Source organism: Vulpes lagopus, chromosome 9 (genome assembly GCF_018345385.1).
Source record: "Vulpes lagopus strain Blue_001 chromosome 9, ASM1834538v1, whole genome shotgun sequence".
NCBI classification, from domain to species: Eukaryota; Metazoa; Chordata; class Mammalia; order Carnivora; family Canidae; genus Vulpes; species Vulpes lagopus.
In genome coordinates this window covers 43,127,649-43,153,932 of record NC_054832.1, presented here as the reverse complement: position 1 = coordinate 43,153,932, position 26,284 = coordinate 43,127,649, and the positions used below count along the sequence as shown (strand labels likewise).

Below are 26,284 nucleotides of genomic sequence, written 5' to 3'. Positions count from 1 at the left end.
TGTGGAACCTTGGAAAAGTGAAGAAACGATGAAGGGTTATTTAGGGCAGCTGGCTGATGTCAAAGCTGCCAGAATGCTAATTAACTGCAGGCTGAGTCTCTTACTTCTCTGTGTGTGTGCGTGTGTGTGTGTGTGCGTGCATGTATATATATAAATGTGTGTGTGTGCACGCATATATATATACATATATATGTGTGTGTGTGTATATATATATATATATATATATATATATATATATATATATATATATATATATAAAGGAGCCTTTTGTACTATGGCATTTTTTTTTCTTGCTGCTGTATTCATACATCCCACTGCAAATCATCTTTCATTTTTTCATTCTGTTGACCTGGATATTATTATTTCTTTTCAGAAACAGGAAAAAAAAAAAAAACGAACATCTGTGTCTCCTTTCAATATGCTACACATCTGCGCGTTCTGTAGCGGGTCTTCAAAGTTCAGTTAGCAACCCACGGACGCTATTCATCTTCTTGTTAAAATGTCTACCGCTGTAGCCAATGCTCATGCCCTTGAGGGTTTTCCTCTTTTTTTTTTTTTTTCCATTATTGTATATAAAGAACATTGTGACTTTTAATATTAGCATTTTTGCTTTCAACAGCAATTAGCAATCTCTTGGTTTGCTGTTTGGTAAAGCATCGGTTAATGAGGTCACCTAGTTTAAAATCCCAGCTACTGGAAAATAACAGGGAGGAGGTCAAATCTATCATTTTCATGTTATATTCTCTGCTCTCTTTTCAGTTCTCTAAGGAAAAGATATCTTTGTTATCCACAAATAAGTCATTACGACCCGTTACTGGCCCTCTGTGTGACTACTGCCTCAAGATACAGTTGGGTTCTCTCTTGCTGAAGGACTGAAATAGGATAGTTCATCTAGAAACAAACAAAAAAAAAAAAACAACAACTTTGAGCATCTGAGGATGAGGAGTTGGTTTCGTGTTGGTTGTGTCGTCTTTTCCTCTGACAGTTCTGAGTTCCTGTCTAGCGAGGGGTTGTCTCTATGGTGGAGGGGGTCCCCGGGGTGGTCGACCTCGGGGTGGCTGCTGGTGGTGTGTCCATGGGGCTGCCGGCCCCGCTGTTGGGCGTGACGGAGGAGCTGACAGCGGGCGTGTCCCCCTGCTGCTGGGCCTGCAGGGTCTGGCCGCAGATGTGGTGGTGCTTCTCCCAGTCCTTGTGCTGGCAAAATGAGCCACAGTACCGGGCCGTGTTACAGCCGCTGCACGTCTCGCTCGCTTTGCGGCCGCAGTTCCAGCAACTCTGCAGAGGGCAGAAGCAAGCAGAATCAGTTAAATCCTCAATGAATGCCCCCACCTTGGTTGACGGCTGATGCAGGCGACACTGCCCCCTCCACGCTCAAGAACTTTCTGGCAAGCAGGTGGGAGGCAGGGCCATGTGGATGGGTGCATCCTAAAACACACAGACGACGTGTGTCGTGCTGCGATTGCCCCAACTTTTTTCCACCAACACCTATTACATCCAACAGACCGGTGGGAGCTCCTTTCTGGTTTTACTATAAAATCCCTTCCTTTCAGGTCTGGCTATCTTCACATCCGGGTCTCCGTTTGCCCATGCTAACGATGGCCGTGTCTATGCGTTGTCTCCTTCTAACACCAACGCCACTGAGGTCAGGTGCAAAGACGCCCTTCCCGGCAGAAGCGCCTTGCCTCTAGATGCCAACAGAAAGGACAAGAGTGACTCTGAGAACTGTCTATCAGAGTCAAGAAACATGACGCAGGAGATAGAGGACTGTATTCCCTGCTCTGGGACAGACCAAGGAGACTGAGGCACAGCACCCGAACCTCGGCATGGGTCAGCCCTTCCCATTGCAGCCCGGCAATCGGTGGACCTGACAACCTCGTGGGAGGACAAGCTGACAACCATCTCCTTCACTTCAGCAACCCAGAGGGCAGGCTCCTTGGTTTTTCTCCCATACACAGCACGCACCCAGAGCAGCACTTGCTATAAAGTAGGTGCTCAATGAACACCCATGAAATGACTCCATCGGTCTATACCTAATTTGACTCTGAAAGCCGGAAATACAACTGAGGAAACAATGGTTCTATTTCTCTACAATGCTTCCCAGCTGCTGGGGTTCCTCTGAAACTTGTTTTTTGTTTGTTTGTTTGTTTTAATTTTTAAAAATTAAAAAAATTTTTCTCCCACTTCAGCAACTCTGAGTGCTTAGAAAAGGAGAGGAAACTCACAACTGGTGAGTCCCATGCCAAGCTCCCGAGCTGCTTTACAAGAGATGAGAAAAGCTGAAGTGAGGCAACCTCTAAGATCTAAATTTTGAGATAAACACATCATGAATCCAAGCACAGACATGCCAGAGACAAAAACGCATGGGCGTGGGAGAGATGTTAGGGAACCGAGGAGGGGGAGTGCCCGTGGGAGCCCTTCCAGGAACCGGTGGGACCTCCGGAAGCCAACTTCACACGTGCCCAGTTCCTCTGACAAAACCATTCCTGACATGAAGTGCTCTACCAAGTGAGTTTACCATGGCGCCACCAATATATATATATATTTTTTCATCTTCCTTGCTTTTTCATTATTTTCTTGCAAGACAAACTTTTGCCACTATTATGGTTACTCCAACTCAGCTGACTGGTATGTGGTTGTGTCACGATTAAGTAACACCTTTTCAAAGGCCCCGATGTATGTGGGTATTAAACATCTCCCTGCTGCGCTGCCTGCATTGGTTTTGCGTCCAGCATGCTGGTTGGATGGCCTAGGGCAGGCTCATAAACCCACCAAACACACCCCAGTAGAGTATCAGTCCATCATCCTGGTGTGTATGGTTTTACAACGTCCAAGGTATGCAAAGGGATTTGTAGCCGTCAATCTAATTTTGAGAACAAATAAAGGGGCTCCTACAGGCTTTCCAAGTGCTAGGAGCCTCCAAACTCCAGAACTCTGGATTGGAGGTGTTTTAAGTGGACATAGCTGAGGCAATTTAGAAACTTGGTTTATACGGTGATGTCATAAATAAAAATAGAATTAAAGTTAAATTTTCCTTCCTACTTTGACTTAATTTATCCAGTTAAATATCTCAAGGGCTGTGTACCTCTGGATCAGAGGCCTCTACCATAACTTAGAAGCCCCCTTCTTCGTCAAAATCAGTCCAATCTCATTGTGTATCGAATGGCCCCACGAAGCCATGAATAACGTGAGCCTGGCCCGTCCTTCAGAGGAGTGAGGTAGGGTGCTCGGCGCCCACAATGAAGTTTACTTCCCTGAGGTTTAGGCAGTTAGAATAATGCCAGCTGGATCCTGGAACTCAGCAAATAAGCAAAATTCCTAAATTATATCAGAAAATCCCAATTAGAGAACAGAGACCTGGATCGAAAACAATATTTTAAGGAAATTAAACATCTAATCTGAGTCAAGTGGCTTCTTTAGGAAATAGCCTGGTGTGAGTCTTATCCTGTTTCTGGCAGAGGCACAGCTTGGCAGACACAAGGGTGGTAACTGCCCAGCACTTCAGATTGAAATCAGATGTAGGCAAAACCTTCTCAATTTAAGCTGATTAAACACACAGACTAAACCAGGTAATTACAAATGCATGTGCTGGGGGGTGGAAAGAAGGGACGGAACGGGGAACTTCTTTATTTTTTAAAGTGTTTTCAAAGATGGGAACAATTTTATAAATAAAAAAGTGGAATTAAGCCAAATAGCGAAACAGATGTTTTGGATCATGAAGCTGTTGGGAATTGAGCTTTCTTGCCTAGCTCCACCGGGTTCTGACCCAGGATTCAAGAGCTCTGGCTCGCTTCACCTCTAGTCCCAGTCCCAAGTTGTTCGATTCCACTTATTTACCACCCACCCCCGGGGGAAAAACCCACCTTCAGCTGTAGGAAAGTACAACAAAGAGCAATTCAAATGAACTGGGGCGGGGGGATGCTACAGATTTTTACTGCTCTTCACACTGCACTGCAATGAATGTGCAGGGGAACTTTGGCGCAAGTGGTCCATTAACAAAAGGAAACCCCTCCAAAGTGTATATTCCTTTTTAAAAGCTCATTAGAAAACAGACAAAGCAATCTTTATTAATACATTTCTCTGGGGTGGCTCTACTGAATTTCCTGTTGGCTCCTCTGTACTGACAAGACTGAGGCCTGACCGGGGACACTCAGCCTCTCAACAGTCACACTTCTGGGGACAGTGGGATGTGCAGAGTCTCGTGAGAACCCTAACTTGGACCGTTTGAAATTTCTAAGCTTTCTGCTGTTCACAAAGGTGGAAAGTGCAAATTGTGCATCATACCCAGGGGTGTATCAGCAATAGTTTGATCTAACTTTACAGTGTTCAATTTATGTTTTTTATAGTCAGCCTAGTATTTCCTGATAGTTGTTCATTGGTTTCTTTCATTTCCTCCTTCAATTCCTTTCTTTCTTCCTTTCTTTCTTTCTTTCCTTCCTTCCTTCTTCCTTCCATCCTTCCTATAACCGAGCTTCCCTCTCAGTCCTCTAAAGAACGCTGCTGGCAACTGAATTGCCGTTAACCTGTAAAAGCCTCAAGAATACCCTATCGTAGCAAATTTCATTCTCAACATTCGTGGCACTTTATAGTCTTCCCTTACTTGTGCTATGATTATTCCCTTTTTGGCATAGAGGGTATTTTCCCCTGATCTGAGAAATGGGAGTCAGCCATTGACCAAAGTTAAGCTGTGACTCAGATGAAGAATATGAGGCTGGATACAACCCTCCCTTTTGCTAAATGTGCTAATACTACAGCTAGAAAGGAAAATGAGGAACCAAAGCTTTGGAATGCCAAAGCCATGAGTCAAAGACCACCGCTACTTGGTTTCCTGCTGGCAATTCTCTTCATCCTTAAGAACAAAATTGTTCCCTTTTTCCTATCTTAGAGACCCTGAGAATGGTCTTTTGTAGCCCTACCTGGAAAATAGTATCCTTTCTGGTTCTTACTGTTGGAAATTTCCTTTTCCAAGAAACAAACCATTTTCTCCTACATGCACCTACAATTCTCCAGAAAACTTCTTGCATGCACATGATGCTCAATGAATAAAGCAGAATGATCATGATGAAAATTCCCAAGATGTAAAGAACTCTACGACACATGGCCTTAAATTCCCGGTACGATCACATCTTACACTGGCATTGAGCTGCACAGAGTTGAAAACCACTTTCAAAATGCATTTTGCAGCTTAGGACACTGAGGTCCAAAGAATGAGTAACTTTTACAATAAATGAATTGTCTCAAATCACACAGCTAGAGAACCACACGGCCAAGGTTTGATTCACTCAGGCCTTTGGGCTGCACTCTGTCCACTTCAGATACTGCTTCGAGCCTATTTCAGCAGGAATGAGGTTAGAGGGGTGCTGCACCCCTGAAAGCAGACCGAAGTCAGCACGGGAAGCTGGAGCGCTGCACACAAGGCACCACGGGGTGCAGTGGACACGGCTTCTATTCGGAGCGGCTTCAGTTAGTCTGCCTCGGGTTTCACTTCATCCACATCACGTAGCGGCCTGAGAGCCACGGGCCAGGGTACTGAAGCCCTCGGAGCCACAGTACCTGTGGCACAGAAGCGCACGAGGCACTTCGGGATGGAGCTTCGGCCGGGCACAGGGCCTGGTGGGCAGAGGTCCTGAGGAGGACGGCACCACGTAACCCCTCCTGGCCTTGGCTGGAAGAAAGCAAGACCCTCTCCATCCCTGCAGGTCCAGGCCACCCCCGAAAGGCAGTGACAGCTGCAGAGAAAACACAGTGGTTCCTTTCCCCTGTACTTTTTCTGTGCCCTCACGGTCCTCAGGTCATCTAAGGATTTGCTTCGACTGACCATCTCCCCCTGCCTCCTCTCTCCATCCCCCTTGTCCAAATGCCCTCTAACTTTTGGCTTGAGATGCTCCAATTCTGTTTCTGATGCTGCCACCTCCCCCTCCCCCCCATTTGTCCATTTCCCTCTAAATCCCTGGCAAGAGCGAGAAGCTGGCATAAAGAGAACCTTCTTCCCACACTCTCCCTCATCCCCCCTCATGGTTGCAAGTCTCGGCTGCAAGAAAATGACACTCCAACCTGTTTCTCCAGCCCTTGTTTCATTCCTGAGCTACTTTCAACGGTTGGTTCTGGAACTGCAGCCAGCAGGATGCTCCTATCTCCCGGGTCAGCGCTCCCCCAAACCCAGCCCTCTGATGTGCTTCATTCAGCTGCTGGCAACACTCACATTCGGGCCTTCATCATCTTCTTCGAGACTCCCCTATCTTTGGCCCCGGCAATGAGTTGGTGCCAAACCCCCATATCTCGCCGCCACAATCTCTCTTCCCAATTTCCCAAGCTCATGGTGACCACCCAAGTTCCTTCCTTGCCCTCCCTTGTAGAATAGCTTCTTACCTGGCTTTGCACTTCTCTCTCCTACATAGATCCATTGCCCTCTCAGAAGGGGACTTGGTTATAAAACACTTCTACTCATCTGCATCTCTCAACAACCTTACGAGTTGAGTCACATGAACCTTACTCTACTGTTACAGACAGGAAAAAAACCAAAGCTCCAAGAGGTGTGTCACTCTAGTTCATTCCAGGTCCAGGTCTCCAACCACTATGCAGTGAGTATCTCTGGATGCAAAGAGTTGACCTTCTAATGAGATAGCAACAACAACAACAACAACAACAAAAATTGCATTGTAACCTAGAGCATCACAGCTGATGGTCTGAGTGCTCCAAATTGTTGTGGGGATCGATGGGTCTGAGGGGATCATGGGGTGCCTATAGGAACCAGAATGTTGAGACTCTGGGGCTGTAACTGTGTGGTAACTAATTCTACAGGGTCTGCTCAGGTGGAGTTTCTATGGTTTGGGACATACTGCACAGAGTCCGCTGGGGGTGGTTCCATTAATTCTAGGAGGAGTAAAGAAGATAAACCTCAGAGTGGCTCGCCCACACGGTCAGGTCTGGGAATATAAAGTTTAAAGGTTTTAATCAGTGTTTCTCTTCAAGTGCAACAGAACTGTCTAACTCTAATATAGACTGTGCAGTTCTGTACCTATATAGGAATGACAAATAATGGCCATTTTAACCTTAGGGGGGATATCAGTTTGGTGGCTTAAAATTCAAAGCTATTAGAATAGAATTATTTATTCTTCATTCTATGTCCACTTCCAATCATTCGCTTCAATCCCCTAAGCTAGAACAGATCATGGATCTCAAAGAAGAATCATAGCAGGTTCTCTGGAAACGGATCCAATCTGCCCATGTTCGTCGGGAAAAAAAAATACATGTATGGGAACCAAGCATTAATATGAAAAAATTTTTTTAAAAAGTTTACGGTGGCCAGATGTGGCAAATATCTTTCTTTTTTTTTTTACGCTAATGCTGGCAGTATATTCTAGGTGCGATAAGTTAATACACTATAAAAGAGAGAGAGGGAGAGAGAGAGAAAGCACAGAAAATATATATTTTTTAATATTTTATTTATTTGAGAGAGTGAGCATGAGCTTAGGGAGGGGCAGAAGGCGAGGGAGAACAGACTGCCCCCTGCCCGATGATGGGGAGCCGGATATTCCCAGGCCCCAAGACCATGACCTGAGCCAAAGGCAGATGCTTAACCCGACTGAGCCCCCCCTCCAGGAGCCCCCAGAAAGCATTATACCGCTTGGATGTCCGCCCCACACCCAATACTACTATACTAACAATTATGAGGCTATAAACCCAAGTAAAGTTAGAGAACTAGGTAGGAATAATCTGAAGGAAGTCCAATGAAGAAACAGATACACTAATAGGCAATTGGAGTGGGCGGGGGGGGGGGATTCCCCTACTGCCATGTGACTCTTCAGAAGGCAGCCTGAGAAACAGGCCATCTGGGCTGAGGCCCTGAGCAAAGGCTCCACCTCCCAAGACTCAGCTTTTCTGGGCTGCAAGATGAGGACAAGGGCAGCGTCTACACTACCTGGACTCACAGAGGAGTAAATGTGCTAGAGCACAGGAAATACATGCTGCAGCTTCTGTGACATCTGGTACAGAGTTAAACACTCACCTTTGGTCTGCCTGTCTCTCCCTCAGACCAAACCAAACTCCTGCCACTCTCAATAACCATGCTGACAGCGGGCTTGGGCATGGACAGCCTGGTGGGTAGGACTAGCCCGCCCTGGCCAAAGCACCCCCTGCTACTCTGAGAAGAGTCCCCATCTGGATAATAAATCACGTGCGTTCCCCCCACCCCCCCCCCAAAAATACTTGTGTCTATTCATTCATTCCTGATTCTACACTTTCCTCTTGCAGTATTTTCAACTCTTGTTTCCTCCTTCTAGAATTTCTCCATTCTTCACAGCCTACTCTTCAGAACCACTGGTTTTCCTAAGCAGAATGGGCATTAGATACACCTGCCATGTGTGAAATCATAGAAGTATTCACGGGCATCAGCTCAGAAGAATCTCAGTCTAGAGATGGGGTCTTCTGATGCTGAAGCTCAGATTCCTTCTCGAACTCCCTACGAAGGGGAGAATAATGTTTTTCTAAATTTATATCATCTACATATGTCTTTCTATAGATTCAGATTATCTAGACCATGAGATCTAGCTTAGAGATGTGTCTATAATAGGAGGCGGCTTCGAACTGAGGGAGAAAAGGGGGAAAAAAAAACTTATTTCAGCCAGAAAGGTTTAGTGTGTTCTGTGATGGGGGACTGTGGAAATGAGCAGATAATGATGCCTTGCATTACAGCTTTCAAAACATCTGAATTAAACTGTGGGCATAAAAGAACTCTGCTAAACATTATGTGCCAAAAAAAAAAAAAAACAGAAAATTTCTACTAAACCACCCCGTGAGGTAAGGAAGCAACATCGCATTCGTAAGAAGAAATGAAGGCTGGCAGGAGTGAGAGGATTCGCTCCAGGATGCCTGATACAGTAACTGAGCTGGAGCTAGAATGCAGGTCCTCCCTTTGGATTCTCTCTGCCCCATGCACCTGTCTCTGAGCTTTGCTAGCAAAAGATGACCATCGAATCGCCCAAACACAGCCTTTAAGTGGTGTGACCACATAATTTATTATACAAACCAAGAACACTTGAGAATAAGAGAGACCACTTAGTAATTACGTGGGACAACAGGCGGAAGCCAGGATTGGGTCCTTCAAATTGGGAGGCATGGTCGCCCTGCACCCCACTTTTATGTACTTCTATCCTGATTTTCACAATACTATGTCAGACTTTGGGCTATTTACCCCTTCCGACTCACAGGGGCCGTCTGTCTAGCTGGATTCAGAAACTGATCTGAGTTTCTTAAAATTTTTAACTTGTGTTGTTTATGCACAAAAAATGAAGGTGATCTCTTCTACCTACCACCCACCCCTGCAACTGAAGGAAAAACACACCCTGGGAAGATCCAAGCCAGCGAATTTCTGAAGATGTTTTCAAGTAAGATCACCTGATGTCTGCATCCCAAACTCCTCTTCTGGCCTTCTTCTTCCTTGACAGCCAATGAGTCATGAAATCCTGCCCATTTTCTCTCATGGGTTCCCAGCCAACATACACAATCTCCTCCACTCCCAGCGCCACTATCCACCATCCTCATCCCCATCTGTCTCCTGAAACAGATTGCTCCTTCCTTTTAGTTTCCTCCCATCTCTCCCTGCACTGCAGCCCGAGTGATCCTTCCAATCCACTCACCAGCCACAGAGCCCTCCTGTTCTCAAAGCTTCTTTTCCCACCTCTTCTCTTCTTCCTGCACAGAGGCAATGACATGCCCTGCCCCCCCACCCGAGGAAACAGTGATGAAGCAATGGGGGTGGAGGGAGATGGAGAGAAGGTGCTGACTGGTTCTCGATTATTCTTTACTATAAGATGAAATGAAACGTAATTTCTGGAAGCTTTCACACAAAACCTGTTAAGACTCTTCTACTTTAGTGATCTGCCTCCTCCACATGAACGCAGAGGTACCTTCAGTGCCTAGCACGGACCCCAACGTGGAATAAAAGCTCAAAACTTTGTTAAGGAAAGAATAAATGAATGCATTGATGTGAGTAATTTAGAGTTACATGTATTGAATAACCAATTGCCCTGGGCAGGTCACAAACATGACATTTTTTTTTTTTTTTTTTTTTTTTAACGAATGCCCATTAATTTCTTAGTAGAGTTTTTTTAAATCAATGGTTCCTACATTTAATGAGAATATGTCTTTTTTTTTTTTTTAAACCAATTACCATGGCAGACAGAGACAGACTTCATGTGTAGTATTCTGAGGAAAACAAAGAACAATTCATCAAATTTCTAAAGCACAACACTATGTGCTTATTTGGGGCCAGTGGCTAAAATTTAAGAAAACCTCCTGAAACAGAAGGGAGTTCTGAGAAGCACCTGGACTCTCTTCTCTGCAAATCAGCTGGGTCAAGCAGTGCTGGCCCATGAGAGGCCTGCTCTGGGGCCAACCAGTGAAGGCTGGAATAGGAGGCTATACCCTAGCCCAAGGAAGCCAAAGTTGTTCTGGCTCTGTCCCTGAGGGGCCCAGGGAGCTTTCCAGACTTGAGGTGACTTGCAAGCATCACTGCAGGGGTGGCTTTTATCAGGTCATTTCTATGAAAAGGTGTATTTTCCTCAGGGAGAGGCAAGAGCAGAGCAAAAAAAAAGAATACGTTGGATTCAAAGTTTTGTCCCCACTCCTAAATTAAAAGTAAAGCATTCCTGAGGGGGGTGGGGATAACAAGTATTTACCTGTGACTTTGGGCAAAAGAGAGGGCTGACTAAAATGACCACCAGGCACTCAGACTATTCACAGACATCATCACTCCTCAGGAGAAGTAGCAACATTAATTTCAGGCTAATGGATTAACTTCTCTGCTGAGTCCTCAGTCAAACCACTTTTATAGTATGTGTGTGTAGACTTCTGTTCAAGTCTAGAGGAGTCTCAGCTTCATTCCAGGGAAATCTCTCCTCCACATTTTGCTCTCCTATTCCCAGGAAAACGTTCATGTTGCTTTAGAAGAAAAGAAACTCAATTCCTGGAGGGATGAAGCCCCCTACCCTGACTCTTAAGTCTTAAAAAAAGGTACTGCCGTTTAAAGAGAATGAAAGTAAGACGTCAGACTTAAGTTGCCTTTCAGATTATCTGTATCCAAAAATGACCTTAACGATCCTTATTTCTATAATGCTAAATACTCATGTCAAGATCATGTATTTTTTTTTTTTCTGGGTAGATTTTAGGAATAAAGGTACAAAGCTTTTAGCTGCTGAAGGAATAGAGCATACTACTTGCCAAATACAGAGTCTTAGTTCTTAATTTCTTCTGAAAATTCATCTTTAGAATTCAGTGGCCTACAAAATACCCTTAACCATACATAACAGCCCTAAAGTGTTCTGGGGTAAGTGATAATGTTTTAGTGAAGGCAACTACTGTGCTTCACGGTATTACTAACTTAAATGGAGCGGGACAAATTCTCTCCAAAGGATATTAATAGAAATTAAAAAAAAAAAACAAACCCAAAACAAGGTCCTTAAATATCTTAGCCACAAGATGCCAATAAAATCGAATTTATGTCTAGCTTAATTCGACAATGGAAAAGTCAGCAGTTAAAGAGTAGATAAACTTCCCTTTGTCCCTCTTTTCCTCAGAAACTTTCAAATGTTGAAAATCAATTCCTTTTGTCCCCATGTTATTCATCTGTTACACATTAAATAGAAACTCTGGGCATCGAGTGATTCCCGCAGGGTCTTTCATCTACAGAGAAGCCTGGTCCAAATTAAATTCTGACTCTCCCTCACAAATTATAGGTATGTGTTGTAGTAGGCCCTGGATTTATCAGTTGACGCCCTTGCTGGCTGAGCTCGGTGTGACTGGCGCACCACCATCCTTTATCTGAAGCCACCAAGGGGTGGGAGAGAAGAGAATCGTGGTGCCGCATTAATTAATGCGGAGCATTTTAAAAAGCACTGTTAGGTCCCGTGTTTTCGTTCCTTCCCAGATGCTTGAGCCCCGTGGGCTACGTGCGTGTGTTTTCATACACTCAAGTTAATGCCGGACGCTGCTACCTGGGGCCACGATGTGAGGCTAGGAGAAGGCGGCCCAGTGGTTATACAGACAAGGTGGAGAACATGCCTGTGGCAGAGCATTTCTCACAAATGCCAAACTGCCACAGCCTGGGCGACAGGCCCAACCCGCGTGGCGGGGGGGGGGGGGGGGTGCTGGAGAGCACGCAGGCGTGGACGGCTCCATGAAACCCTGACTCCGGGGACCAAACAGCACCCAGCCGACTTTCGAGTGGCTCGACGGCGCTAAGAGGTTGGAAGAACCTCCCTTCATTCTGCGATCCGCCAGGTACACCAACCACCTCTCTTGACAAAGCTTCTCTTTCAGGTCTTGAATAGACAACACCTGACTGAGCCCTTGATGGGTTCCGCATGCACTGCCCCCCCCCAGCACCCCCCCTTCACCCCCCCCGCAAAGACTAGTGGCCCTTCAGTCCGACACCCGTTTTGACTGGTGACCTCCCAGCCTCCAAAGCCAGCCGTGTTGTTCGTGGCGACAGCCGGCCTGCCCTGGGAGCCCCCCTCCGGCACCTCACCTCGCTTGAATCCTCCTGCTGGTTGATGACGGCCAGCGCGTCCTCTGCCGCCTGCCGCTTGGCCTCGGCCACAGTGCGCTCCATCTTGGCGCGCTCGGTGGTGATCATGTCGTGTGCCTTCCGCTCCGCCTCGGACACGGCCTTCTGCAGCTCGGTCATCGCCTGGCGCTTCACCTCGTTGACCGCCTCCTCTGCGCGCCAACCGGACCGCACGGGACAAGAAAACACGCCCCCATTAGCGCAGACCCTTGGCCCCTGAGGGCGGCCCCACAAGAACTCTAGGGAACCAGTGTGACTCACAGCCCAATCAAGGGCCCTTCTCGTGGCTCTCTAAAAAGCCAGCAGCTTTCTGAGATTCATTTCAGAAAACAAAGGGTGAGCTTTTTATTATTTTTTTTTTCCCTTTAACTTACATGTCGGGGAATAGCTTTTTAAACTACTGTAGCATCACTACAACTTTTCTACCAAACTAGGGCCTCCAGAAAAGATTATGAGACCCGACTCAAGTAGATGAAGGACAAAAGCCACAAGAAACCTGCCTGGATAATTCAGACACGTTAAGGTGGTGGTTTGCCACAGTGCTATAGGTTACTGTGCACACAGGGATGGCATGAGTTGAGCTTTAGAAACAAAGATGAGGGGAATGGATTTTACACATACACATATGTAAGTGCTAACGGACATTTTGCTGGTGAAACAGCACAAGAGTGAAAGATAATTCCTATGGCAATTGTGTCAATGTAGACCGCTAACGAAAATCTGGGACAAAACAGATGATCTGGCTTTTCTTTTTCCTAAGTCATCTCCAGAGTCATGCGGAAATATGCTCTTACAGGGTATATGCCCTAAGCATTAGGGTTCTTTAAAGATAATTTTCTCATTTTCAGTTGTTGCCCAACTACTCAATCAAATAATACACAGCTTCGCATAACCAACTGTTGCACGAGACAAACGTAATTGAATCGTACCAGACGCCAAAACAATCAGGCCTGCCCACAAACCTGCAAGGTGTCAAATTAGCTCTTTATTTTTGGCTGTGGGAAGGGTGCAGAGATTTGACTAATGTACAATATGAGATTGACAACTAAAACAAGTAATTTCCATTTAAAAAAATTAACTGTTCTAATTAACAAGGGAAAATATCCTCCCCCTAAATTAGTTTATCTAATTTTCATCTTTATTCAAAGCAAAATGACAATGATTAATTGAAAATTTAATAAGCAGTAATTATTAACTTGGCAAACCTAGTACCAATTAACACTCTATTAAAACTAATTATGACATGTTTCATTCAAGTGTTTGCACTTAATTGTTTCACCCACTTAAAAAGCACCTTAATTAAATGTTCTGTTTAATTAAAAACATAGATTCCTAATAAAAAAAAATGTTTTACTGTAGATTAAAAATGTAAGAGATGCAAATACTCCTATGGTTCCTTAAATGTCTATGGTTTATTTCACACATCTATAGCCCAGGCCTTGAGGATCATCAAAAGCCCTCCGCTAGTAATTAGCTGGCATGAATTTTGTAGCCTCTGTCACTTTAGCCACATTATTTCTGAAGTTCTTTCATTTGTAATCACTGTCTGCTAGGTTTTATGAGCTAAAATATAAGGGAAAGATCCAGACTGGAAATATTAACTAAAATATGTTAAGCCTTTGTTGGTTGCTTTAAGATATGCCATTTAAAATCTGGATAGAAACAGAGTACTGCACAGAGCTTGGAGCTCTTTCTTCACCAGGAGGTGAAAAGATGCCTTTATTACCCTATCATAAACGACCTGGGGCACCAGGGAAGTACTGCCCTTCTAACTAGACAGCCAGGGTCTAATTTAGTTTGAATATTCAAGGTGAATTAAAATTCTATCTAAGTGGTAATACAGGACAATAATTTTTGCTTACGATCAAAGCTGTAGCTTGACTAATTGTGTATGCAAATCAGGCAATTTATATTTAAATTATGCATTCCTATTCTAATCCCACAGGCATATACAGATCAGCAAAGAGAGTTGGTAGGACATTTGCAAGGTGCTTGAATATTTATTACCAACTGCAAACATTCACCGATCGTTTGAAAAAGAAATATACTGAAGAAAACACTTGGTTGTGATTTCAAACCATCTTTACGTTAGATTTTTTCCCTCAATTTTATGAAGACATTTCTTTCATACCTGTATGGTGTGTTCTGTTACTTTTTCTGTTGCTTTTAAAAATACTAATTATAGGGGAAAACTGATGCAGCCTCCAACATTTGTTAGGATCCAAAATATGTAAAAATGTGTATTGTTACACTATTACATTGTTATACTCAATAGCGCAACATGTAGAATTTGCATGGGGTCTGTGAGTTACAAACTGTTCATGTCCTGATTTTGGTACTTGTAGTTATATAAGAGAATGTCCTCATGCTTTGGAAACACACACTAAAACGTTTAGGGTAAAAGGGCATCACATCTGCAACTTACTCTCAAGTGGTTGGGGAAAAACATGCATAACAGAGAAAGAAAAGGGAGGGAAGGAAAGAGGAAAAGAAAGATATTAAAGCAAGGGAATTTTTTTATATACCCCCCCCCTTTTTTGGTACCTTTTCTGCAAGTCTGAAATCATCTCAACATACAACGGTGCTAAATATTATACAATATACTTTCATGCACAGGACATACTTTTTGCGATTATAGTTTTCTGTGACAAAGGCTGCACTGGTTATATACTACACTGAATTTTGAGAGCTCTACTCCTTTGATATTTTTCAAATGCTTTAAACTTTCTTTTATTTACTTATCTTTGCCACAAAGGTAATGTATAATACTTTGATACACACTTTATAGGTTTTCTTCTAAAAAAAAAATTTTTGCCCACGGCAAATTTTAGAATCTTGGGGGGAATAAAAGGCTTTCAAATTGTAACAAGCTGAGTGCAGATGTCACATTCTGCCCTTGGTGTTTTCATCATGCTGGATGCCTTGACACTGTAAACACTAGAAATACTTTTTAAGAAGCCTATAAAGATAAATATTATAAGCAGTTATTCAAGATTTCCAGATGAAACTGTCACCTGTACTTTGGGGATTTAATACACTCCTTAATATTAGCATCCATCCATGGAAAACCATCCCCAAACTGTTTTTGTGCAAATTACAGATACCACTGTGAGAACAACAGAAATTTAACCGACCCCACTTCCAAGTCGTATTTTAGATTGAAGACCTAGGATAGAATATAGGCACATCTAAAAAAATATTTTCCAGACATTTGTGTGAGAAGGTTTAACCTTTCTTAGAGAGCATACAGATACAACAGGAGCAAATATTGCTCTTTTTCTACTGTACAACCCCCACCATGTCAAGTATTCCCAGAATTAGTTTCAGGAACCTGCAAAAACAGGGAAGAAAAATAATAGTGGACTCAATAGAATTACAACATGTCAAATTTTTAAAGAACCTGATTAAGTGGAAAATATATAGTGCAGTTTTGAATCTGCTTCCAATTGCTTATCACTTATGGTAGGATTTCCTTTGTGCCTAGCTATTCAAGTTGACTTTCCAACAAAGGTGGTATATTCAGAAAAATCTGCTCGCACTTAATAGCAGTCAAACAAAGACTTGAGCAGATAATAGCATGGAAAAGGAATTTGGATTACACAAGACTTTACTGTCACTTTTTTCTTTATGAACTATCATGGATTTAACTTAAATACACATAAATAAGGAAAGGCAGAGGAAAGACTCTCTCCCTCAACATAAAATGTCATCCCTTCTGCTGTCCAAAAAGGCAATTCTTTGTGTCTCTTCTTGGAGTAAGTTGCAATGACAGCTTAAGAATGGGGAAGAAAAAGTGGTCAGAAAGCAGATAGAGCAATTCTTTTTCCAAATAAGTGACACTCAGCACATTTTAACAGCTTGGGAGTAGCCCATGGCCCATGAAGAAATCTCCTTAGAGGTGATGCTGTAAATCTGGTAAGACTATGCAGCTGAGCAACCTATATCACCTTTAAGCTGAATAATCTATCTGATTTATATATTGGACATGCAAGAGAACCCTCGGGTTCTCTGGCCAAGCTAGTAGGCCTAGCATACTATTGGATTTGGAAATTCCTTATCACTCTTACAAAACCAGGTATTTATTAGAAAATCTTTAAAAACACTTGGCTAAGAGCCAAATGGTCAGAGCATCAGCCAAGCTGCAAAGAACTATAGACATGGCTGGGTCAAATCACAACCCAAAGAGACCCTTTTCCCTTCACTATTTCTCTTTCATTAGGGTTAGAGCCTTACACTCATTTGACCCTTTGCAGAAACAGCATTTTCCAGTTTCTCAAGTCAAACTATTTTAATAGTTGGAGTTACAGCAGCTCAAAGCCACAGTTTGTGTCTGTTATGTCGACTTGAACTCCTGAAACAGGTTTTATGCTTTCTCTCCTGAGTCAGCTTTTGCAAGGCTTTAGCTCCACTTTTTAAGTGTTGGTATTCCACCAAGATCCTGCCAGATCTGAACTTTCTGAAGTCAGTGTGTCACCAAGAACTTTAAACCAGCCTGAAAATGCAGAGCAGTATCTCTTAACGAAAATCTGATAATGTATACGGGAGGGAACTTTGTCATTTCACTTAGGAAATAATTTAGCTCGGGCCACTAAATATTAATTAGCAGAGAAGATCAATTTTAAATTGTAATTGTAATCATAAAATCTCAGAGTGCCTCAACAAGACAACTAGTTTTGCTGGGATTTTTAAAAGAACTCCAGAGACGTGTCAATTATATCTCAATTTTTTAAAATCAGGAGCAAAGACTGATGTACGCAATGTAATTTCTAAGGCATTAGATCTTTGTTTTTGTTTTTGTTTTTTTCATTAAGAATAAACTGCATGCAAGCTGAGACCTCTTATGCCTGCTTTCAGCCTGAAACCATGTTACCACCTGAGAAACAGGGGTTTAAAACAGAAATACTGCCAGACGGTCAATTACGTGGCACTAGCAGATGCTACTAAAATAAAAACTATTCCGTGTTCTAATCAGGCCTGGTTGAAGAATATTAATTAGGACTTTAAAATTTGGGTTTGTGGTGGGGGGCTGTTTTGTTTTTGTTGCTGTTAGCAGTAAAGGCCCTCCTTGTCGTTCCTCACATCGCTGCATGAACAACTGCGCACAGCTGCCAGAACACTAGACTCGTGTTTTTCAACAGTTCTTACCAGCTTTCTTCCAGATCTCCTCTGGCACGTATCCAGAAGCAGGCCTGTGAAGGAATTCCCGATGCGCATCTAGGAAAAGGATGCAAAGCGGGTGGGGAGAAGAAGAAAGCACCATAAGCATGTTATGTCATTACACAGAGTAGAAGCAAGCAATGCCCAGTCTCTTGGCTGCTCTACAAAAACGTAATTTTAAAAGGCTGAGCATTCCGCTTCTAGAAAAGAAACACAAATAGCAAGGCCAGTCGTCAGAGCTCAAGGAAAACAGAAGGTCATCGGTCTAAATGCCTTGTATGCTCAAAATTAAACAACTTCAATGATTGCATTATACAATATGATGTCTGGGAGTGCTGCTCCCAACACTCTCTCACTGTGGGAGCTTCTATAGGCATACTTGATTGTGTTAAAGAAAATAAATTGTATTTGGTAGTTTTCTTTTCAAGAGTCAAATTGGTAGTCAAAAAAGCCAATCTTAAGCTAATATAATTTTCACATAGCTCTGATTTCCACCACCTTTCAATAAATAGCGAGCCTTACCCTCCATGGCTAACCAGTTCTTACACTTAATTACTTCTTAAAAATCTCGCTGAGCACTAAACATTTTCACACAAATTGGATCATATGGATTTGACATGGGTGGAAGGAAGAAAGAATCATTAGAATGGATTCAGAGATATTCAGTTAACAAAGAGGATTAGTACATGCTTTCTAAAACAGAAAATGGGGTTTCACAGAAAATGAAATGAGGTGCTTATCCTTGTCAAAATTTAAAAGTCTGGGAAAACAGGTCATAATAAAGTTGATGTCGAAATGCTAACCTCCAAAATAACATGTTCATGGAAATGACATTTTATATTTTTCCATATATGATAGAAAATAAAGTGTACACAGTCTTCCATAGTTAAAGTACATACTGCAAGTCTTCCATACTGAGTTTTCAATGAAAGCCTATGTATTTAGAGGTCTGGGGGCAGGAAAAAATTATTTAAACTTTTATAAATAAAATAATCATTTAACCCGGGATAAATTTCAAGGAATTAAAATTTTCCTTACATTTATAAGAAATGTCAATAGCAGAATACAGAATATGGGAAACAGAGAAAAGCATGATCTATTTAGCTAAGTATATATCATTTTACACTTGAATGCCTTAAATAAATCTGAATGTTTTGATTCTTTGTACGGTACATAGATTATCAGCGGCTAAAACTGAAGATTTCCACAACTATTCTGAATTAGCAAATGCTTATTATAGATTAAGGAAGGTTATCTGGAAACACTCTGTATTATCTTTGCAACATTTCTTAGATCTATAATTATTGCAAATAAACACATTTTTTAAAACTTTACATTATAATTTCATGATTCCTTGATAATCAGACAGACTTGAAATACCCATTCTTATTGGGTATTTTCATGCATACATTGATTTCTATAAGAAAAATGATGAAAACCAAAGCGTCTTCATTTCAGTAATTTTCATTCACAAAACAGCTTAGATAAAACTGTTTGGTGCACACACGACTTCAAGGAAATGTGATGTGGTTAATTAGACTTGTCAGGATTACCTTCCACACCACTAAAACTATTTCCAGAAGAAATAAAGTGTTATCAACTTCACATTTAGCCATATGACACAATGAAACAGAGATAAAAACTATGGCAGCTTTTAAAGACAGTTTTTTTAGGACTAGATCTTGACTTATATATAAGAATAGGTATGTGAAGTCTGAAGACAAACTGAAAAATCATGCCTTCTCCAAAGTAGAAAAAAAAAAAAAAGTTCCATGTATTGGATTGAGAAAAGATCAATAGCTTGGTAAAAGCTATTGTGGCCAATCGTTATTACAGGGAATAGGAAGGGTAACGTTAGGTTATCCAAAGGCCATGCATGGAAGAAACTAATTACTGCCCCAGATTGCCTAAGCAGAACAGAGATCACTGGAGGCCAGTCAAGTTGAATCTTGGCTTTGTCACCTGCTAGTCAGGTGGCATTTGGGCAAGTTAGTTTCGCTATGTCTCAGTCACCACATCTGCAAGTGGGGACACCAGTATAACATCTGAGTGCACTGCTGTGGAGACTGAGAGAAGTACTTCCTATTACATGCTTGGCACGGCACATTCCAAACTCTCATTAGACATTAGATGCTATTACCCTCATTACTGTTATCACTGTTACTATTATTCAGAAGCCTGTCCAGTAAGAATGGATACTTATTTCCTCATCAATAATTAAGGTGGACAAAAGCACCTTCAAGTTTCTCTTTTCTCCCAGCAGTTATATCCACATAGCAGAAAACTTGAAAAGAAAAAGAAAAGGAAAAGAAAAGAAAGAAAAGAAAAGAAAAGAAAAAAAGAAAAGAAAAGAAAAGAAAAGAAAAGAAAAAAGAAAACAAGCAAAAATATCTCTCAAGAGATTTGGATTAAGCAATATACAACAGTATATTTTTTATTCAACAGTAATTTTTTATTCCTTAAGAATATGTCACTTGGGTATAAAAGTTATTTCCATAGTTAGTAATTCCCTGTCTTAGTCCTGTTGGAAAGGCCTCAAATTTCTTACATGATACTTTTATAAATTTTATTTAAAACTCAAGAATGTTTATAGTTCCCAAATTTACTCAAAGATAATGTATAAGGCTTATTCAGGCACCCACCTTCCCAGGCGCTTTACAGTAGAGATTGTGAGGGTCCATATACCACACTGGAAAGTTGTGCAGTATTTCAAGTTGACTATATATCCCTAAAATTCTCAGTGACATATAGACTCACTGCATCTGACCTTGAAACCTGATAGAAACACCAAAGCCAGTCAAGTAAAAGTTTTCATAATCTCATCCTACTTTCTAGAAGAATTTATTTTCAAAATAAGAGAAGAATCTAAAGGCAAATTATTTTTAGAATATATATAGATTTACACACACACACACACACACACACACACACACATTTTACAATATCCTCTCTAGTTCTAAGTTACTGTGTCTTAGCTAAACATCAGGTCTACCAACCAAATGAATGGAGTGATCAGTAGATGTACTCCTCAGAATCTATTTTTGATACCCTGATGAATACTACAATTGCTACAGAAAACCAAATGACTAATAGATGTACTATCTTCTCTTCTCTTGAAGTAGCAGCAATAACAATGTCTATATTGGCAATATTGAGTTTTAAAAAACAACAACAAAAAAGTCCTGAAGTCGCTCAACATTACAAGAGACAACTTCCCTCCTAGGACGTTCTTAATTTAGAATATTGACTGCTCTAGACAAACATATGCAAAACACCTTATGTTTTTAAGGCCCAGATTTTAAAGAAGCTAATTTTTAACCATTAAATCTTGGCCACCTATAAAGTATCAGTTGTTATAAAATGGATAGTTGTATTAAAATGCAGTCGTAATAACAAAGACAGATAAGCCTACAGGAGATGCTTTAAAATGTGAAACATAACTACCGAAAGACTGCAAAATTATAGAAAAAGCCCTAAATTGAGTCTGGCTTGCTTTGGGAGGCAAACTGCTTGGGGGTGAGAGGAGAAGAGGAGGAGCTTCGAGAAGAGAACACATCTATGAAGACAGAGACTGGGTCAGGGCACGGGAGTTGTTACAAGCAAGTGGAGGAACAGAAAAAGCAATCTATGATGTAGGAAAAGGAAGATGCACTACACTTACAACAGAATGGAGACCACTGGGTACTAGATACAGCCAGGGTCACCATCAATAAATATGAAGGGATGAGCTGATAGCCTTTGGAGAACCAATGGGACCTCATGTGACCCAGGACAACAAGGCTCATAGCTTGGCAGCACCTGGGTATGGCCTTCATCCTGTAGTGAGCAGAATGAGGCTGAGATCATGATAATATATATCACAAAAGCCACCGAAAGCAAGGATGAGTTAAATGAGTTCATCTTTACAAATGCTGCTTATTACTTGTAAGGATAATTCAGAAACTTCAATATTATGTTTCAGAAGCCCAAACCAAACCTAGAAGCTAGAATTGTTATTACGATTTCTGTTTTTAACAATAAAAACACCTAGTGCTCCAGAAGGCAATCATCTCTTCTCATCTTTAAAAGATGGGTATATTTAACTAATACGCCCATCTTTTTAAACCCAATATACTTAAATACAGTGGGCACTTCACTTAGGAGCTCAGCTGAATGGTCTTGAAGTGAATTTCATGATGTGATTTAAAGGAATCAATATAAGAATATAAAACTCTAAACTTATATGCAGTATACTCTGAACAGTGTGTTTGTGGTTTTCATAATTTGATAGTAAGAAAGGATGTATTTCTTTGGTTGGGAGCAAACTATTACTCCATTGCCTGGTATTATGAATGATGGTCCCAGAGGTACAACAGGTATACTGCATTTAATTCAGAATTCCCCTTTTCAGGGATGCCTGGGTGGCTCAGTGGTTAAGCGTCTGCCTTTGGCTCAGGATGTGATCCTGGGATTCCAGGATCGAGTCCCACATGGGACTCCCCGCAGGGAGCCTGCTTCTCCCTCTGCCTGTGTCTCTGCCTGTCTCTGTGTGTCTCTCATGAATAAATAAAATCTAAAAAACTACAAAAAACAAAACAAAAAAATAGAATTCCCCTTTTCTAGTTTTTCTGCCTGTGAAATAAAGTAGCCACCTAAAAATTTCTGTTTGGAAGTATTTTCAGAATGAAAAAAAAACCCTTAAGAATCTACTCTAATTTTATAATCTTGGATGCAAAGCAGGGAGGTTTTGTGTACCACTGTCCTTTAAAGTTCTTTTTGAGATTATGTATTAGAAATAAAAACAGCTATTATTTTGATCACATCTACTATGGATCAGGCACTGTCCCAAAGAGTTTATATCTGTTAACTCAATGACTACAGAAACTTCATATGTATGAAGTATATATCATTACCATTCCCATTTTATAGATAAGGAAACTGAGGCACAGAGAGTTTCTTGCCAGAGGTGACAAAACTAGGAAGAAGAGGAAGTAGGGGCTCAAGCCCAGACAATCTGTGCTTTTAACCTTCAGGCTAGATTTCCTAAGGTTTTAGACAGTAATGAGAAATTCTATAATTCAACGATAGAGGACAACAAGAAAGCTTGCTGGCCGGAGGAGTTTTAAAATACCAACTTCCTTATCAATCTACTTGAGGCAGGGGTGCTATTAATTTGCCAAACTTAGAATTTTCTTGCCTTTTTTTAGGACTTATCAACTGGACTTTTTCTTCCGTTTAAAACAAACAAACAAACAAACAAACTCGTCTTTCTGACATTTCTCTTGCTAGCAAGAAGTAAACCCTTACCAAAACATACACAAAGGTATTTTCAGAATTTAATACACTCTCATCATGCTATTCAAACATTACAAAAAAAAAAAAAAAGAAAGAAAGAAAAAAAACAGGGAAAACACATTCCTACTTCAGAGATTTATGTCTCAGGCTCCAAAATTAGGTCATCATACCTCTTTTAGCTCTAATGGTACAGAGAACTTCCTGAGAAACATGGAGGGAAGGCACACAGATACGAGATGAACTGTAGGAGGATTCTAGAATAGTACACAGGCAGTAAAAAGAAGATAGCTTGAAAAAAATGAAATATTGGGAGCCAAGAGAGTGATAGGAACAGCATACTGACAAAAAGAGGAATGGAGATAGGAGGAGAAAAGCAGCAGCCAGGGACCCAGATAAACAATCACTTGAAGTGCTAACCAGCAGCTACCCATGTATATGTACAAAAGCAATTCTACTTCAGTGATCCTGTCAATTCTGGTGCCATCAGCTCTTCTTCAGTGAAATTCACACCATAATGCAACTTAAATGTACAAAGAACAAACCATACTTTGAAAATAAGACAATTCTTTTAAACTTTGCTTTCTAATTTTAGTCCTGGAATATTTGGAGTTTTTCTTGGAAAGTGAATAATAAGAATAAAAGTAATATAAATCTTAGGATCTCAAGGAAAAATCTAATCTTTTGAAGAGTCCTTCATGATACCAACCTGTTTCTGAATAAAAACGACATCATGGGCTCAGGGTGTACTCAATTTTAAGGCTGTTCAAGAGGCTATTCCAAATAGCCTTTATTTAATTACTATCTAAGGAAAACACCGAAGATTCAGTTAGTAATAGATTAATCATGCTAACTGATCCCTTACACTGACTTAACACTATGGATATACTTTAAGAGTGAGAACAGGAATAAGCTGAACAAGTACAACCGAGTGGTCATGGAGGTTATGTTCTCACTGTCCAGTTCCCAAATGCAATTCAAACATGCTCAGAATGTGTGTGTGACTAAACATTGTCAGTGTCTCCAAGCTAACCAAGGAAATATTTTGAACTAAAGATATCTCTTACAATATTATTCTGAAGCTCTGCAGGTCTCATTTGACCTCTGTAGCAGCTGCAGAATTGAGAGAATTGAACTCAAAGCAACAGGGGTAATGTAAGATCCAGAGATCTATGTGTACACAAAGATGTAGGCATAGTCATAGTTCTTATCTAGACACACACACACACACCCCATGACACACTTCCCAGTGGCAGAAATCAGACTCATCAGGCAATCTTTCTTTACACATCAATACACTCAACTCCAAAACCTAGGAGAGAACCTTAGAGAACACTTAATGTGAATGAGTATGGCTCATGATTACAAAGCACCGGCTGTCTCAGAGCCACAGCTCAGCCCCACAGAACAAAACTCACAGGCTTCAAGGCTAGGAAAGGACACACGATGATACGACATTCGAGACGCTTAAACTCACACATTGTGTGGCTCTTGACATGTTATCTCTCAAGTTGTGATGGTTTCTTAAAAGGCAATCTAGGGTTCTGTGGCCCTAATGAAAATGACTGTCTGTTCTATTTAACATGACTGTTAAAAGAAAAATAGAGTCCACACAAAGAAAGGGAATGCTTGTAGTCTTTAACACAATCTACAGAAGCTTAAGGCCTAAGTCACCTCATATTACCACAACTATGAATTTATTAAGCATCATTAGAAATAATATAATTTGTGTACTCCTAAGAAGTTTTTAAAACCAGTTTTATTCTTTTAGTTTACAGAGAAATGGATACATTTGTATCACCAGAATGTGTACACAACAGTGATGAGGATATAATGTCCTCTAATTCTGTGTGCTGAAAATAACTCACTCAGGCATGAAGTCCCATCAGTTTCTGAACTTTTTCTTTTACAGTTGGCAGCAAATAATACTGATCCTGTCCATTCAGGGGACTGAACTGAAGCGGCCGTCGGGTGCTAGGCCATTAGCAGTGGCCCTGCCCTGCCTATCTTCTCCAGTAGAGCAAAAAGTTCCTCAAGGGAAGAAGGTAGGCTTTTATTCCTTTATTCCATTGCCTAACACAAAACCTGGCACCCAGTAAACATTCAGTAAGTATGTACTGACTCAACAAATCTGTTCAATAAGGCACGTTAAACTGAACACTTAAGTCTTCAATTTCTGCCTACACTGGATGGTTACAAAATACCCCCTTTATTTGTCCTGAACAGATCTATCTTGATCAACCATTTTTTGTTTACAATAAGGAAGTTAAAAAAAAACAGGATATTTACTCAACTCTGCTCCAAATAGTTTTATGTGGACCAATGTTGGTTCAAATTAAACTTAAATCTATTTTCATTGCTTGTTTTAATTTAACCTAACAAATGTACATTTGTCTTTAAAATGTGCTTTAAAATAAAGCACAGTTTACTACCCACATTTTACTACCCACTAAGTAAGTGGGTAAAGTAAGTTGACTTGGAATCTTTCTTTATAGAATACTTATGGCAATACCCATTCAGCATTTAGGGATTAGCAGCAATCCACAAACCTAAAAAACAAAAGGCACTTTATTGTCTAAGAATAATTTCAATAAAAAAGATCATATGATCAATTGCCAGATACTTGGATAACTTTTTAATTTTTGATAATCAGCCATGGGTGATAATGAGGCCAAAGTTAGGAGATTAATCTGCATATGTGTAACTACTTTCGTTTGCAGCAGGGACTGCACCCTCAGTTAACTGACAGGTGTGGGGCTAAACAAATAAAGAGATAAGAGAACACAGATCAACACCAATCCATCTCCACTCAGTTTGCTCAGATAGAAAACTCCTGTAGTAGCTGGCAGTATAAATGGTGACATCTTGTTATTAATCAAGGCAAAAGTTCATAGGCGACTCAAAAGTTCTCCGAGGCTTAAGATCTCTTTCCATGTATTTGTTGAGGTTATAAATAGAATATCATCACAATCTCCATGTATCAATAGTAGATATGGCTACATAAGGAACCCTGGGTGGCGCAGCGGTTTGGCGCCTGCCTTTGGCCCAGGGCACGATCCTGGAGACCCGGGATCGGATCCCACGTCAGGCTCCCAGTGCATGGAGCCTGCTTCTCCCTCTGCCTGTGTCTCTGCCTCTCTCTCTCTCTCTCTCTCTCTCTGTGTGACTATCATAAATAAATAAAAATTAAAAAAAATATTTTAAAAAAAAAAGATATGGCTACATATTAAGAAATTACTAACACACAATTCTATTAAGTCGTATAGGTAACTAAAATTAATAAGGGCTTTATGC

General features: G+C 41.2%; 1 protein-coding gene across 1 annotated transcript in view; it reads right to left on the bottom strand.

Annotated features, from left to right (window-relative positions):
* Nucleotides 1–362: 362 nt before the first annotated feature.
* The window catches only part of RUNX1T1 (RUNX1 partner transcriptional co-repressor 1), a 136,634-nt gene continuing 110,712 nt past the window's right edge, over nucleotides 363–26,284 (bottom strand). The window contains 3 exon segments of the mRNA XM_041768614.1: nucleotides 363–1,275; nucleotides 12,524–12,714; nucleotides 17,708–17,776. Of these exon segments, the coding sequence (XP_041624548.1) occupies nucleotides 1,000–1,275; nucleotides 12,524–12,714; nucleotides 17,708–17,776 (536 nt within the window). The 3' untranslated portion in view covers nucleotides 363–999.